Source organism: Terrapene carolina, unplaced genomic scaffold, assembly GCF_002925995.2.
Source record: "Terrapene carolina triunguis isolate 2854851 unplaced genomic scaffold, T_m_triunguis-2.0 Scaffold97, whole genome shotgun sequence".
NCBI classification, from domain to species: Eukaryota; Metazoa; Chordata; order Testudines; family Emydidae; genus Terrapene; species Terrapene triunguis.
The window spans coordinates 21,245,271-21,263,427 of NW_020664448.1; the positions used below are offsets into that span (position 1 = coordinate 21,245,271).

At 40.7% G+C, this 18,157-nt stretch overlaps 1 protein-coding gene across 7 annotated transcripts in view; it reads left to right on the forward strand.

Annotated features, from left to right (window-relative positions):
• The window catches only part of YAP1 (Yes associated protein 1), a 186,178-nt gene extending 169,351 nt beyond the window's left edge, over positions 1-16,827 (forward strand). For all 7 annotated transcript variants that reach the window (XM_026651589.1, XM_026651591.1, XM_024215657.2 and 4 more), the window contains 2 exons: positions 12,180-12,292; positions 13,019-16,827. In XM_026651589.1, coding sequence (XP_026507374.1) covers positions 12,180-12,292; positions 13,019-13,254 — 349 coding nt within the window. In that variant the 3' untranslated portion in view covers positions 13,255-16,827. The remainder of the gene's footprint in view (positions 1-12,179; positions 12,293-13,018) is intronic.
• Positions 16,828-18,157: the final 1,330 nt, after the last annotated feature.

Sequence of the window (18,157 nt, forward strand, 5' to 3'; positions counted from 1 at the left end):
ATAGGGGACTGTCTCCTGAGAAGGAGTGACTGAAAGGGATTTGTGGGTCATGATGGATAATCAGCTGAACATGAGCTCCCAATATAACACTGTTGTGAAAAGGACTAATGCGACCTTTGCATGCATACACAGGAAAGTCGTGAGTAGGAGTACAGTGGTTATTTTACCTCTGTATTTGGCACTGGTGCAACCATTGCAGGAAGTGTGTGTCCAGTTCTGGGGTTCACAATTCAAGAAAGATGTTGAAAAATTAGAGAGGGTTCAGAGAAGAGCCACAAGATTGATTAAAAGATTAGAAAACCTCTTTTAGTGATTGAGCTCCTGGAGTCTATCAATTTAGTTTAACAAAGAGAAGATTGAAGGGATGACTTGATTAGCCTATAGGTACCTACATGAGGAACAAATATTTGATAATGGTTCTTCAGTCTAGGAGGGAAAGGTATAACACAGTCTAATGGCTGGAAGTTGGAGTTAGACAAACTCAGACTGGAAATAAGGCATACATTTTTGACTGTGAGGGTAATTAACCATTAGAACAATTTACCAAGGGTTGTGGTGGATTCTGCATCACTGACAATTTTTAAATCAAGCTTGGATGTTTTTCTAATAGATATGCTCTAAGAATTATTTTGGCGAAGTTCTATGGCCTGTGTTATTCAGGAATAGGGTGACCAGACAGCAAGTGTGAAAAATCAGGACAGGGGGTGGGGGGTAATAGGAGCCTATATAAGAGAGAGACCCAAAAATCGGGACTGTCCCTATAAAATCGGGACATCTGGTCACCCTATTCAGGAAGTCAGACTAGATGATCACAGTGGTCCCTTCTGGCCTTGGAATCTATGAAACATTGCTATTTGCGTAACTTCTGCACACAGTCTCAGATGTTAAGGACAGTTTTCACTTGGCTTGTCACAAATTTAATGTTTTAGGTTGATTATGTAAATGCTTACTAGTTGCTGCTAGTGTTTGGGAGAAAATACTGCAGCCTGAGACTAGTCCTACAAGGTATTTGCTTAAATCAAAATGAGAAAGAAGTTGATTGACTCTGACCAGCAAATAACCCATTTTGTTAGGGAATTCCAAAGCCTGTATTATTCTCAGAAGCATCTAGACTTTTGCCACTTGAGATTTAGAAACAAGAAAGACCAAAAGAAAAAGGTTAGGTTGGTGCAGTAACTACATTTTGTAAAGTTTTATCATAGCATGGTTTCTATCAACTTTCTAAACTAACAAACCAGTTCATCACATGATGAACAAAATTTATGAGAAAATGACTTCTTAATGTAATAACTTTATTTACACATGAGCTTATCAATGTTTTTTTTAAATCCCTTTTAAAATTAAACATTGGTCTCCTTTGTAAAAATAGGTATTCCAAACATACTCTGTGTTTCCATGCAGCAAAATAACATGCTCATCCCTATTTTTTAACCTGACATTATTTCATATCATATAGAAAAACAAAAACCTTAGAAGTCCTTTCAGTATTAAACCTAACTTCTTATTGTTCTTCAAGAGCTTGCTTATGTCCATTGCATGCTAGGTGTGTGCCCACCACATGCACAGTTGTCGGAGATTTTTCCCTTAGTGCTATCCGTAGGAACGGCTCTGGCGCTCCCTGGAGCCACGTGCATATGTGCCAGTATAAGGGGTGCCACCAGCTCTACACCCTCTCAGTTCCTTCTTACTGCCCATGATGGTTGCTTGGAACGATCCCTCTTCCTCTTGCAATGCTTCTTTCCCAGTGGCTTGGACTTTGTAGCATATTGTTTTTGTAGTCAGTGTAGTGTATATAGTGTGAATAGTGGTCCCTGTCGTCGAGGACTTTCGTCCCAGGGGCTTCAGCAAGCCCATGGCAGTGAGTGACCCGCACTCTAGCTGTCTAAAGTGCCTCAGGGAAACTTGCGTTAAGGAGAAGCCAGATCTGCAGGGGCTTCAGTCCGTGCACTCAAAAAGAGAGACATTCATCTGAAGGTTGTACTCATGGAGGCAGCCCTCAGACCAGCCTCGGAGCTGAGCCGCTGCGAATTGGCACTGAGCCCTTTGGCTTCCATGCGAAGCGCTGCCCCAACACTGTGCTCTTCCCTGCACCATTCTCCATTCCCAGTGCCGAGGAAGAAGCACAAGAAACAGCTCGCCAAGAGAGGGTGCTTTCCGGTGCCGAAGAGGAAAAAGCAGAGTGACTAGCATGGTGAGATCCGCGATAGGCCACTTGTCCTCCCCAGAGAGTGCTGGCTCCAGCAACCTCACCTAGAGCACTGCATCCAGTCCGGGACTCACCCCAACTCCCAGGAGCAGTCATGGGACCTTGCAGCTGCAGGCCTCTTTGACTCTAGAGGCTTTTCAGGCGGAAAAGGATCTGATGTCCCTCCCCATCCTGCCCACCCACTAAAGGCCCCTGCCAGTCAAGGCTACTGGGGACAGAAAGTATCAAGGAGCCATCATAGCACCGCCCAGAGGAAAACCCTCCATGGTTCCATTGTAACAGTCTCCGCCCAGTCACTGGCTCCCCAGCACCGCCTATAGGCAGAAGCGGGTACGGCAACCCCATAGTCTCCGAGGGAAAAATCCTCTTCAGAGTCCAAAGGGGAATCCTTCACCCCACTGAAGAAGTACCAGTACCCAACCTACGCACTGGACTTCAGTACTGGCTCCCCCAGCTGGCGATTGGCCACTGGCAAATGCAGTCACAGTCTTAAAACATGTGGGGATTTCACCATGTGCTGGTGCCCTCTTCCCACCATTCATACTTAGTGGGGTCCAAGAGGCGAGCCACTGTCTCATCCCACCCAACACCGGACCCTGACTCCAGTACCGAGGTCTCAGAAGTGGGCCCAATGGAAGTGGTACAGGTGGAGGAAAAAGAAGCAGCCGCTCCTCCAATGCTAGCCTCTTCCTCAGTATCCACGGATGAGGTGGTCACAGGTCCTAGTAACCCATTCCCTCCAGATGACTTCAGAGTCCATCTGGAGCAAGTCGCCACAAATGGGGGCTGGAAGCTGAGAAGCTGAAGGCGTCTGTGCACAGCTTATTCTGGCTGCAGTGGCTCCCTCAAGAGTGACCCTGCCTGTTATTGAGGCAGTGTTGGGACCTGTCAGGGCACTACGGCAGACCCCTTCATCTCTGCCCCCTACCTCAAAAATGGCGGAGAAGAAATACTATGTACAGGCCAGTGGTCGAGTACCTGTATTTGCGTCTCCCCCCCACCCCACCCCTTCCCTGGGTCCCTGGTGATGTGGGCTGCAGACGAGCAGGACAGACAAGGTTAGTCAAGCGCTACCCCAAAAATAAAGAGGCTAAGAGACTGGACCTGTTCAGACACAAGGTTTATTCAACGGGCAGTCTCCAGCTATGTATCTCTAACCAGCAGGCTCGGCTAGGGATGTACAATTTTAATCTGTGGGACTCGATGGCCAAGTTTAAGAACTTCCTGCCACAGGAAGTCAAGGCAGGAGTTCGTGGCCATCCTGGTGGAAGACAAGAAGATGGCCAGGACCTCCCTCCAGGCAGCTCTGGAGGTGGCCGACAGCAACCAGAACGATGGTGTCAGCGGTTGCCATGAGGCGCTGTTCGTGGCTCTAGTCTTCAGGCCTCTCTCACAGGGTTTAGCAGTCCGTCCAGGACCTCCCCTTCGAGGGTACCTCTCCGTTCTCTGAACAGATAGACTCCAAGCTTCATGGCCTCAAAGACTTGAGGGCCACACTTCACTCCCTGGACCTTGACATGCCCCCGGCCTCCAGGAAGCATTTAAGGCCCCAGCAGCCTCCCAGATTTCCAGTGCCTTCCAGTCAGGAGCCCTACAAAAGAAAGGGAAAGGGCTATAAACGTCATCAGTCCCTACTTTCTGCCGCAGCCTCCCAGTAAAGCTCTCATAGATATCCCAGCGGGGTCAGGCAGGTCTTTTGAAGGTGCACCTGAGGATGGCATACCAGTCTTGACTATGGATCCATCCCACTTTTGTTCGCGTGCGAGCTTTACTCAGACTGTTATGTGAGACTTTAGCTTCAGTGAAGAATTCAGGAGCACTCTTAAACTACACTGAATTGACCAAATAGGGGGTATGTACCATCAACCAAGATAGACTACACTGTGGCTGCAAACTCTTCAAAGTGTTTTCCTCCTTCTACCAACACAATATCTCTCTTGCTTTCTCCATGAGCTGGTTGTATCCAAGCCCTAGATTATTTTGATAGTAGTGGTATGATCATATGTTCTGAAAAATAAGTAGAGTTATGTACTTTCTGCATATGGCTGGCAGTTGAGTCCTGAGCTCACACTCTAAAGTACTCAAATTACTGTATTTTGAGGACTTTAAATGGTACATAGGTCTTGTGCTGACCCTCTGCACAAAGCCAGTTTCACTCAGTCCTCACATTTTTAGATATATATGTATATTAAGATGCATAAGTGACAATACGTTTATCAGTGAAAGATCACACTATAACTTATTTAAAGTGTAAGCAAATGGAGCCTCTCACTTTGTCTGAAAAGCACCATTCACACCTAAATAATACTTTCTTCTTTCATATGACAACTTGCAAATCAACATTAAAGGTTGACATGCAAGTTTGTCATCCAGTCTGACTTCTGGTGAAATGGAACGAATAGAGGCTGTCCCTCTACAGAAGGATTTTAGAGGGCAGCAGTTCACTACATGTTCTGTGGTTTGGATGTCCTTTCCACATGCACATATCATGCTGTCCTTCATTTTCTGTTTGTACACTAAGTAATTCCAAAGCCCATGTGAGGTTCTGATGCCATTTGCTGTGATCTATATCTTACATAGCATGCTGAAGCCAGGTGGTTGGTCTGTGGGATCCGTAATCAGGTCTTGATTCTTGACCCCCACTGTTTTGGTGAGGGTGTCTTAGTTTTGAGAACTTTGGACACCAGTCAGAAGGGGTTCCTGGACATAAGGCAATATCATGGGAGAGGACGGGGGCGGTGCTTGGAGATCTTCATAGATGGGCAAGTCTATGTTTGTTGTGCAGTTGCATTCTCTCATTACTGCTGCTTCGGAGAGACAGTGGTAAGATATGTGCAAGGATGGGAAGCCAGACTATCGATTGTTGACTCCAGCACTCCTGTGACAATTCTCAGAGCAATGTCCAATTGCATGTTGACAGGTTTCATATTTGCGCCACCTGCCCATACTGACATTCAGTATATGCAGCTCCTGAGAAGAGAAGGGCCAAGCTGGCTGACTGCAAGGTGTAAGCATCTTGATACCCATCTGGTCCCAGTTAGCTTGTGGATTATATTGTAGTTTTTATATTGGCATCCAACTTTTACAGATGTTGGCAGTATGTGAGGGTGCAATCCAGAACCATTTCAAAATATTTTGGGAAATTCTCGTGCTGGAGTTGTTGCAGAAGATGACATTCCGGTGCTTCTTTGCGTGTTGGTTACTCAAGTGGAACACAACATTTTTGAAGGTGTGGTTGGAGCCACCATAACCAATAGTACACTTTCAGTTTTTTCAAATATCCAATTCCCAATGGGGTCCAAACCCCAAATAAATCTGTTTTACTCTGTATAAAGCTTATACGGTGTAAACTCGTAAATTGTTCGCCCTCTATAACACTGATAGATATGGACAGCTCTTTGCTCCCCCAGGTATTAATTACTTGCTCTGGGTTAATTAATAAGCAAAAAGTGATTTTATTAAATATAAAAAGTAGGATTTAAGTGGTTCCAAATAATGACAGACAGAACAAAGTAAATTACCAAGCAAAATAAAACAAAAACATGCAAGTCTAAGCCTAATACAGTAGGAAACTAAATGCAGGTAAATCTCACCCTCAGAAATGTTCCAATAAGGTTCTTTCACAGACTAGATTCCTTCCTAGTCTGGGTCCAGCAATCACTCACGCCCCTGTAGTTACTGTCCTTTGTTCCAGTTTCTTTCAGGTATCTCTTTGGGGTGGAGAGGCTGTCTTTTGAGCCAGCTAAAGACAAAATGGAGGGGTTTCCAGGGCCTTTTATATTCTTTCTTTTGTGAGCGGAAACCCCTTTGTTCTCCTGTGCAAGATCACAGCAACAAGATGGAGTTTGTAGCCACCTGGGCAAGTCACATATCTATGAATGATTCAGCTTTTTGCAGGCCAACGCCATTGTTTACATGTTAGTTTGAATGTTTCCAGGAAAGCTCAGATGTGGATTGGGGTCTCCTGAAGTCCATTGTCAGTTAAGTGTTTCTTGATTGGCCACTTACTGAGACTAGTCCTTTCTCAAGAAGCTGATCAAATGCTTCACTGAGGCTACTTAGAATCAAATAAATACATAGCCAATATTCATAACTTCAAATACAAAAATGATACACACATACAGACAGCATAATCATAACCAGCAACCTACAACCTTTCCATAGACACCCCACTTGGCCTCCTCTGTATAAGAATTGGTGCAACCATAGGACCCTGGTTGCAACAATGATCTATACGGTCACCGTTTATGTCAATAACGTCACAGACAGACCCCAGAGGGTGGGTTGTTTATTATTATTATTATTATTGTTCAGAAATTAATATTCACACCCATCACCAAGCAACTGGAACCTTAAAATTTTAACCAACATGTGGGTCTCAGAATACCTGGGGTATACTGCCATAGGGTGGCTATGAGGTAACACAGTAGTTAAATGTAAGAGAGTTTTTGGTAAATCCATGAGAGGGTGGTGGTGTTGCCAGGTGTGAGTAGCAGAGAACATTGCTGATTGCAGACTGGAGCTGACCACTTACAAGTCATTGGTAGAATTCCTGGCAAAGCAGGGAAGAGGCTCCTGCTCCTTTCTCCTGGTACCTTTTCTCCATGGTGTCTGCAGTTGCCAATTCTTGGTGCAGGCTTCTTGCCCAACGTTTCTTCCTACCTTGGTCATAAAGAATGTGACAGTGGAGGGATGTTGCAGTGAATCTCCAGCATCAGTGGCCTCCTGAACACCTAGATAAATAAACCACTTCAGTCACCAGGGCAGAATCTGTTTTCAGGGCGCAGAGATTAATATGTAAGGAGTTGAGTGTTAAGGACTGCTTATTTTCTTCAAGCTAATTTTTGGTGGGGGTCATTCTTTCAACCAAATCATTTGTCTTCTACATATGCTTGCATCAACCTTCCCTCACGGTTCTGCCATTTTTGTCGGACACACTTAGTCCTTCTGATATCCCAGCTGTCTTTTAAAGCCAGCTAGTTCTCCTCTAATGGGACCAAGCATGCCCCTCCTCTTCAGCTAGAAAGCCCACTTCATTCCCCTAGCTGTTTCTTCTTCCATCTCTTGGGCCAGAGATCTCTCCCTATGGTGGATCCTCAGCTATTTTCCATGGATTAAGAAGTCTGTCCGCACTAGCTGTAGTTGCTAAGTAGGTCATGGCTTCCTCTCCTGGTATGAAAAGGTTGCTTTGAAGGCATAAAGTATCAAGGGGTAGCCATGTTAGTCTGTATCCACAAAAACAACAAGGAGTCTGGTGGCACCTTAAAGACTAACAGATTTATTTGGGCATAAGCTTTCGTGGGTAAAAAAACCTCACTTCTTCAGATGTGTTCTTCTTGTTGTTTTTGAAGGCATAGTTATTGTAGCCAGTGCAGAGAAACTTTCAGTATTTTGTGATTCATTCTTCGGTGGTCGTATCTTCACATATTCAGAATCCATTATTTGACTTTAGAGAAATAGTTCTTGGTTTCAAATGCTTGTTATATATTTATATGTGAAATCCCTTGGCAACTTTACTTGCTGCTTTTTGATAATGGTAATTCAGTTTGTGGATTTATAAATGTAGTAAAGTAAATAATATTGGTGCATACACACTAAATTAAAAAATAATGCATGTGATGGATTCTATTTGAAATGGCTATAAGCTAGGAAAGTCAACGTTTTAAGCTGCCCTTAATTCCCACTTCCTTCAGAAGAAAAAATAGCCAATAAGTAGAGTCTGCTGTAAAGAACCATAGCCATGCTGGGCCCAGCTCCAAAAACATATTTTATCAAAGCCCCATTGAGCTGTTGAACTTTTTTTTTTTTCCTTTTTTTTCTGGGGGCTGGGGAGGAGAGGATTGTAGCTGTTGCAGATTCTCAAAGTATTTCTGGGTTAAATATTCTTTTTTTATAACTATTCTTATCATATCTATCTCGAGGAGAGTGCACCGGTAACATGTGGCTCGGAATACCTGGTTTGAGTTTTTAATTTCTTAAATCTCATTCCTGTTCTGAATTGAGCATTTTACACTCAGGATTGTTATGTCAGTAAAAACATAAATCAGTTTTATACTAGTATATTGGCAAGGGAGATCAGGCTGTTCTCTGTACAAGACATAAAAGACCCTGCCCCAAAGAGCTTGCAGTCTACATAGACTGAAATACAGAACACCCTGGGGGAGACTCAGAGAAAGACACCAACTTAGAGCAGTTTTTAAAAATAAGTAATGGGTTGTCAGCATTTCACTGAACACAGTTTTAATGGCAGTGGTTAGCATTTGTGGGCTTTGTAGTGTTTTAATCTTTTAAGATGGAGCACACAAAGATGCATCTTTAAGTTAATAGGTGTTTTCCACCTTTTAATTTCTATTATTGTATACATAAAATATCAGCAATCCTATAATATTTTAATTGTTTGATTCTATATTGGTGATGATGGTAATATAAATTAGCCCCAATGTTGTGCTTTGTTCTGTATGAACATCTAGAAAGACAGTCTCTTCTCCAGAGAGGCACCCAGTCTAATTCAGGTAAGACAGTTTAGACACACACAATACCATTGGGTGATATGGCCATCTAGATTGTGACAATCTCAAGAGATTTCTGTGAAAAAGGCAGAGGAAGTATGCTTTCAGGAGTGATCTGAAGGGAGAGGAGAGGGTGGCAGTTCCAAGCATGAGCGCAGCAGCCAAGAAAACTTCATTGCTCGAGTGATTTAGTTCATTTTAGGTTCAGTGCTAGCTCTAGCATTTCACTCCACAAATAGAAATGGTATTTTTTCACAGACATTTTAAAAAGCTTATTTATTACTTTGAACAGTTGACTTCTGCCGGCTTAAGGAAAAAAACATTTAATATACTGCATGGTTAATCAAATATGCTGTTTTAAAATCTAGATGAAAAGCTTTTTGTTAAGCAATAATCCTATAAAAATGTTGAGTTTTCTTGATAGTATGGCAAAAATGTCTTCAATAAATCTATCTGGTATTTCTTGTTGACAGTACTTTACTTACATCCTGGGTTTAACAGATGTCAGCTATCCAATGTCTGCTTGTCTATAGGTGACAAAAACTACTGCCATACATGTGTCATGGGTGCATTACCAGAAGGATTAGTGTGTGTCTGAATGTTAATTCAAGTTGTGCACAAAAGCTACATTAGGGTTCAAGTATTTATTGAAACTGGAAAAAATCAGTATTAAGGCAGCTAACTGATTTCTGGTTTTTATGCTGCCACAATCTGAAGAAATATGGGTTTGAAAATTGTATAGTTAATTCTAGCTGTTGGAAGGTTATTTTTTCAAACTCCAGTCCTACAGTCATACTCATCAGTAGTCCGGTTGAGTTCAGAGGTATTATTCACGTGCATAAGTGGTTGCAGGATCAGAGTGACACTGTAAGCTTATGGCTTTTTATGATTGTACAGAGCCTAGAAAATAATAGTTGCCACTGGAAACAAATCATAAATATTCAGAATGAAGTTAGTGGTTTGAAAAACTTCTGCATTCTTCCTTCGTGTTTTTTCACCAAAAATACAGGTAAACAGGAAATCTAACTATGTACAAAGTAATACTTGGTCAAATGCACAAAGTAAACAGACTGAACAATTAGTCTTTCTCTAATCATTGTCCATTATAGTAGCCTTAGTATTTGTTTACACTAGTATTTTTCTAAAAACTTCCCACCATACTACTATTCTCCCGGGTGCCCCCTGGTAGAAGCAACAATAGGAGAGCTAGTATCAATGGGCCCCTAGTAACACCAGGTTTGTTAACCTCCATGCCAAGACCTGTTCTCAACAGATTAAAGTGGTTTAAATACCAGTGGCTGATCTACATTAGTACTCCCACTATTGCTATGAAAAGTGAAGCTGAATTGGTGGTAGCACAGTCTTCTCCTTAGGATATGTGCAACGTGCCTCAGGTGGCACGTGACCAGGATTCATCATCGAGTTTGATATGCTAATTGGATCATTAGCTTGCACAGGCTGGGTACTAATCAGGCGGGCGACGTGAATGCTGATTCATGCCCGCAGTAGTGGATAATAATTAGAAAATTGCATGTGCAGAGACAACCTTGGCTTTCATTTGTAATATTGGGCTACAAAAAAAAATCAGAGGTTGTTTTTTGTTTTTGTTTTTTCAAATTGTTAGTGTCCTTTTATTTAGTTAATATTTGTGCAATGCTATGAAAATGTGCTACACAAGGGATAAATATTGTGATTGTTACGTCTTGTCTACACAGAAACTTGTACCAGTTTTAATTAGAGGGATGTTTTGTAAACTGATTTAGTTTAAACAAGTACAAAGCTCTGTGTAGACACACAGGCTCGGATCCACAAAGGGACTTACGTGTTGTGATGCAGAGAGTCACAGCGCTTAACTTGTAGACACCCAGAAAATCACAGGAACAACCCTGCAATCCATGTCACCTGAGTTAGGCAGTTAGGCTCCCAATACAGTGCATGGGAGGGATAGGTGCCTAAGAATGCAATCCGCAAAAGCCAGCGTGCTAGGTGGGAAGCCACCTAAGCTAGCCAGTGCAAGATCCTAAGGAGACTCAGCCACTGCCTCTCTCACGAAGTCTGGGCTGCTGCAGGGAGGCACCTATGTGCTAGTGATCAACAACCAGGCACCCCTTTCCTTAGGCTTAGGTGCCTAAGTTATTCCTTGTGAGAATGAATTAAGTGCCTGCCTCATGCCACACAAAATACCTGGAGGAGGACGTGGTGCCAGCCTCATAACTTTTAGCCCACTGGTTCCAGCATTCAGTTGGTACGCTGGAAACCTGGGTTCAATTCCCCCCCTCTGAGCTATGGGATAGTCTGACGTGAGGCCCTTAATCTTTCCTGTTGGACGTGTTCCACTGTGGATGAATATTTGGGCTTGGTCTACACTACAGAGTTAGATCAACATAAGGCAGCTTACGTTGACCTAATTATGTCAGTGTACACACTACAGCCTTGTTCCTGCCCATGTAAGTGCCCTGCAACACCAACATAATAACTCCGCCTCCATGAGGGGCTAATAATGAGAGGTAATTACCGCAGTGGCTGTAAATTGACCTAACATAGGTCGACTTAGGTTTGTAGTGTAGACATGCCCTTGGTTGTTGGGCCAGAGAGAGAGAATGACTGTAGCTTGGTGCTCCAGTTAATCTTTGGATAAACAATTAAAGTAGAACAACTTCCTTAGGAGAGATTGAGGGAGACCCACATAACAATTACCCATAGCTCAGTGGTTAGAGCACTCTCTTGAGAGGTGGGAGACCACCCTTCAAATCCTTTCTCCCCCTCAGGCAGAGGTGGGAATTGAACGTGGCTCTCCTATAGCCCAGATGAGCACCACCACTTCTTCCTCCTTCACCACCTCCAATGGGACCCAGTCTGTTAGGCAGTCTCTGAGCACATCTACCAGATCAAACGATACAGGCAAGACAGTAGAACGCCTATTTTGCCATGAGTTGTGGATTGCTATGGGGCTTAGTCAGGAGATAGGCACCTGGATGCCTAGCATGAAGCAGCTATGCACATGCCCAGAAGCGGAAACTTAGATGCCTATGTAACTTTGACTGCAAAAACTTTAGATGCCCACGTGGTTAGGCAGCAGCCAAACAGGAGTTTTGTGGATCACACTGGAACCTAAAACTTGGACTTAGGTGCCTAAGTCTGGGATGGTTAGGCACCCAAGTATCTTTTGTGAGTCTGGACCTTGCTACTTTTAAAGAGCAGCTTAATTAGTCCTTACAAACTATAGCTAAACTGAAATAACTCACTTTTAAGCAGAAAAAGGAATGTCTGCAAAGATTTTTAAAATTAATGTCGTTAAACTGTTGCAGCTGTAGACGAGCTGTTAGCTTTTAATTCTGATTCAGTATGGCAGCATGGTACACTTTCACCAAAGCCATCGAGCTGATCCAAAAATGTGCACATTTTACAGTTGTAATTTTTGAAAAGCTCCACCCTCAACTTTCTCTTCTTTTCTTCTAATGTAGTGGGACATATCACTCCAGAGATGAGAGCACAGACAGTGGCCTCAGCATGAGCAGTTATAGTGTACCCAGAACCCCTGATGACTTCCTGAACAGCGTTGATGAAATGGATACAGGTTTGTTTTTCTTTATACCCATAATGCAGGGGTTCTCTTTTCCCCCCAATATATTTGTCTGTCTTGCTTGCTCAGTCAGTGCACAAGAAGAAACATATAGTTCAGGGAAGCTGAGAGATTCTTGGCAGCATTATCTTGTGGACATGCACCAGATCAGAAATATTACAACATTCTTTTCCATAACTTTTGCTCTTACGAGGATTTAAAAGGTGTGCAGTTTGTCACAAACTTGTTTGTAAGAAATTAGTCCAAGATTCTGTCTAAGGGGAAACTCTCCTAAATTGTATTGGTATCCTATGGTTATGTGTGTATTGAGTGTGCATTAGCTTTTTGAGTAATGTTGTTGTTGCTTGTCCTAGGCTGAGGACAAAAACTCATATTTGAGTATTACTGTGCTCAATTATGTAATATACTTTCAGTTATTACAAGATGCAATTGATTTTCTTGAATGTAGTATAAGAATACTGTACATGTACAGCAAATACTGTAAAGATCAATGTATGGTAACATTGGGGAACTGGGAAGGTAAACACCAGAGGAATTTTCTATGTACATTAAGAATTAAATACTGTTTGATTTATGTGAGTAATCAGATTGCCATTAATGGGATCAATTGCATGAGTAAGGCAACCAGGATTTAAGCCCTTAATTTGTTATCTTAATCAAGTTTATTGGTTTGATACTTTCAGAATGTTTTAATGTCTATTTGTTTTGTTTTATAACTAGGTGATATCAGCCAAAGTAACATACCTTCCCATCAGAACCGTTTCCCAGATTACCTTGAAGCCATTCCAGGGACAAACGTGGACCTTGGGACACTGGAAGGAGATGGGATGAATATAGAAGGAGAGGAACTGATGCCAAGTCTGCAGGAGGCTTTGAGTTCTGACATCCTTAATGACATGGAATCTGTGTTGGCAGCCACCAAACTAGATAAAGAGAGTTTTCTTACTTGGTTATAGAGGCCTCAGGGAGACTGCATTGTAAATCTGTGAAGGATCTAAGGAGATAAGACATCTGTGCCTGAAGTTCAAAACAAGCCAGTGTGGCATACTTTTGGTTTGTGGTCAGAAAAAATAAATGAACAAATATTCAACAAGATGCTTTCATCCAACATTTTGCTATTCCTTGTCCATCGCTGCTGTTATAGATTGCTGACCTCTCTCACAGTTGACTCTGAAGAATAGACATCTTTGTGATCTTTTTCTATTGCTGTTTCAACTACTGTTCAATTGGGAGCAGGGGGATGATGAGCCTGTTTGGATGACAAATGCCATTCCTTTTGTACTAATATGCGCTTGCATATCATTTTATCTAAGGACTCAGATTTGTGAGTTAACATCTGCATGTCACCACTTGTAGTTTGCTCAGCTAGTTGTTTCCTCTGCTGCCTGTGGCAAGTGGTAAAACACAACTTACCGGTCTGAAAAGCCCCAAAAAGATGTATCTGGTCAAAAGAAGTCAATACTGATTTACAGATATAGCTCAAAGGAGGGCTGAAGACTGTTTGACATTAAGTGTTTGTTACTGCTAGCTCTTTTGTTAGGCAACAGAATGTTGTTGTTCTTATTTTATGGTATAGAAAATCATGAGTCATTTTATATAGAAACTTATATCAACTTTGATTTTTACCACGTACTCTAGGCTAACTTTTGTCAGTCAAAAACGAGAGGAGTTTTTGTTTTGTTTTTTGTTTTGTTAGTGAATTTAATTATAGATGTAGCTTGGGAAGTAATTGTAGGTGTTCTTTTTTTAATAGTGAAATCTACATTTTCTGATTTCACGGTCTTATTTAAGTCTCAATTGTCTGCTTTTTTATATATCTAAAATGTCTATTTTAGCTAAATAGCTAGTGAGTACATATGGTTTTATGTTTTGCCTGTAACTTTTATTTTTAAAGGCTAGCTTTGAATGTAATCATTAGAATAAATGACCAGTGGCTTATTTTTCATGTCTACTTGCAAGAATTTGAAACTAGAATCTGGTTGCAGCACTTTGAGAATGAAGTGTCCTATATAAGCTTTTATAATGCCTTTTAAAGTAGCGGGAAACCATACACTACATGTTTTAATTGACTGTTACAAGTAATTTCTTGGGGTTAGGTTTTAATTTTGATTAAATCAGTGAGTTTAGATTGTGAAGTCCATGATGGGAGACAACTTAATGAAAAGTCTTCCCTTAATTAGCATGGAAAAATCATCTAAGTTGTCATCTCACTTTCTGCTGTAATGAAAACACTAAAAAAAACTGACTGTCCTAAACAAAATAAGTATTAATTCTGTGTGGTGAAAAATAAGCCCTGGACACTATGTGTAGAAGACTGTAAAGATATGTGTTAGATGGTGACATGAGCAGGTAATGAAGTGTATATTAGTAGAGTTTAGTGCAGGGGTAGAGATGAATATGATTTACCTATATTTTAACAGGGAAAGATGTAACACTAAAACATCTGCAGGAGTTGACACAGTTTCCAAAGAGTATTTTTAAATGAACAAAATGAGCATGAATCAAACTTCAGTATAAGCTATGAAGTAATTTTTTGATGATAAATAGTGGCACCAGCTGGCACCTGTGTAATGAAGGGTTTGAGGGTCTGTCAGCATTCACATTATAAGCCCTTATTTTCAAGGGTTTATAACTGGACCATAAAAAGACTTTAGGTATGAAACTTGGTATGAAAAGTCTCAGCCTGAAAGGAATTTTTTTAAAGAAATGGTTTTAAAGAGCTTGACCATTTTTTAAGATATAGGAGTAAATTTAAAAAACCCAAGAGTTGTCTTTCAGTTCTTCTGTGCTCCAAAAACTTTAAATGGTTGTATTTTGTAATAATTTGCAGACTATTCACCTAGAAGGACTCTTTGGTTCTGGAGTTTTAAAATTTGCTTTAAAAATTAAAGCAACAGACATTGAGATGTGAAAAATTGCCACTAAGTAAGCACATTTTCTATTTCTCATGAGGATTTTAGTACTCAGAACTTACAAAAGCATATGTGGATTGTTGCAGAGTGTGGTTTTTAAAATGTTGATTCCCACCGAGGCATCTTAACAGCAGTTACATTCTACTACACCAATAGTCCACATATTAGTAGGCCACTTACATGCACAATGACAGAAACAGCCCTTGAAACAGTAAATTGTGTCCATAACAGGGATTATAGGAGCATCTCACACTCCCATTAAGAGTTCTTCCCTCTTTCCTTCCACCACTTAAAAAAAGATAGTTTAAAAGACACTACATTGTTTAAAATAACTTGAATGGTCTGACATAAAACCACAAAAGCAAGGAAATTCAAAATTTTGATGAGCGTAGGTCACGGTTTTTTTTCCCTTGCTTTTGTGTGTTTCTCATAGCTTTAATGTTGGAATGTTTTCTTATTGTAAAAACTCTAAATAGCTTATACTATATTTGGGTAGCACTGCTGGGGTAGGTACTGACAAACTGGGAATTCTTGAATTGCTCTGACAGTAAACCTGTTTTGTGATTCTTTAATCAACTTTAAGACATTTCCGTTCTCTTCCATTTATTAGGGAATGTACCTTAGAGATGCTGTACTGTTGGCAATTGAAATTGATTTGGATTTTATTCTGCAAAAGCAGAAGTGATGAAGTGGTTAAAATTTGTTTGACGTACAAGTGTGTTTTGGGTAGTATTTTATACTGATTGATGTATATATTTAAACAACAAAAATCATTGTCCTAATGTGATAGTTTCTAGATTTAAGTATACTGTGCTCAGAATACAGAGGAGGCATATTAACTCTACTGTGCTTTAGCAGTACGTTGGCAGACAAATGCTTTGGAATAGGCTACAGTGTCAGTAAATCACATGGATCAAAAATTGTACCAATCAGTGTTGGAACTGAAGCAATGCAAAAGAAGAAGAGACAATTTCAACATGATTAACACTTTACATAGCTTTTGCACATCTGGTGAATTAGTACTAAAGTGACTTTTCACTTGCAAGCATGGTTTTTATACAAATAGCCGGTGTGCCTGTCTAAAATAATTACTTGTTTTTCTGTATCTTGAAAAAGTACTCTCCACATTTTAAATGTTCTATATTAGAGAACTCTTGAATGCACCCTTGTCAAAAATATATATATAGTTATCAATGTTACTTTTTAGATGTAAGAGCATGCCTGTTAGGTACCTAAGTAAATTCTGTTACATTATTTTTCTTTATGTAATACTTTTTCAGTTGTTTTATGTGATATAAATATATACTTTGTGCTTAAAACATCTTGTTTGTTTTTACATTTAATAGTAGATAAAACTATTTGATTGCCTTAAATCAGGCAAACACATTGGAATTGTTTTTTGTTGCATTGCGGTTTTTGTCTGTTCTCTTAATCCCCATGTAACATTTTTTGTAATTATAGACTCCAATCTTGCAAACACTTACACACAAGCTTAATTTTAACGCTGTGAGTAGTCCGTTGACGTCAGTGAGACTACTAGAATGTTTAAAGTTAAACATGCTGCAAGATTGGAGTCATGCTGGAAGGACATAACAAGTAGGGTCCCGCGGGGATCTGTTCTGGGTCCAGTTCTATTCAATATCTTCATCAATGATTTAGAGCATACAGAGTACACTTATAAAGTTTGTGGACGATACCAAGCTGGGAGGGGTTGCAAGTGCTTTGGAGGATAGGATTAAAATTCAAAATGAACTGGACAAACTGGAGAAATAGTCTGAAGTAAATAGGATGAAATTAAATAAGGACAAATGCAAAGTACTCCACTTAGGAAGGAACAATACAAAATGGGAAATGACTGTGTAGGAAGAAGTACTGCGGAAAGGGATCTGGGGGGTCATAGTCGATCACAAGCTAAATATGAGTCAACAGTGTAACGCTGTTGCAAAAAAAGCAAACATCATTCTTGGATGTATTAGCAGGAGTATTGTAAGTAAGACACGAGATTCTTCACACCTGTAGTCTTTATACATAAACTTTCCTTAAGTCTTTGCTTTTAGCAATCCAGAGTTCCTGATGTTCAGCATGGGAGTGTAGTTACAGCCCTTAACGTTAAATGGAGTTTTGTGCTTCTCTCCAGACCCTTCTACTTCCCCTCGACCACCAATAGTCTGCCACCTACCCCTGAGTTCAGTGCTGGGGATAATCATGCAAGTTTTTATAAACTTTAAAGTTTTAACCAGCCCATCATACCATGCACCTGGAAGTGAACTGGGAGCCAGTACAGAGCATGGAGCACAGGTTTTATGTGCTAATAGTAGCCTGCCCTCTTTAAAAGGTAATGACATATTGCACTAACTGAAGTTTGAGTAGCTTTCAGAGGCAGCCCTAAATAGAATGTATTGCAATAGTGCAGGATAGACCCTGGTGTTTAAAGTTGGTGCCTTTTTAAACAAACAAACAAACAAACAAACAAAAAGCACACTGTTGTTCTAAAGGGAAAGCTGAATACAAAGTTTATGAATACCAGTAAATTTGATAAGACTGATATCAGTTCTAGTGCATTTTTGGCTAATCAATTTGGTTTTCTTTGTGTTCTAAGTTAAACCTGTCTCTCTCAAAAATCCCCCAGTAATGCAGAAGCTACAGTATGTGCCATATATAATGCCTGTAAATATTAACTTTGATCTGTTCTATGTTAAATGTAATTGGTCATGAAGCTTACCAGACTTTGTATATTAAATTGGCTTGCATTGGAACTTTCTGTAAAATCATGGAGGATGATCTAATGTTGATACATCTGCATTTTGACTAATAAGTGATTAAAAAAATACAACTGAGTGACTAAGCGTACGTCTACACGGGGATAAAAGACTCACGGCTGGCCTGGGTCAACTGATTCTGGCTCTGTGTAGGTCCCAGAGCTTGGCTCCAGCCCGAGCCTGAATGT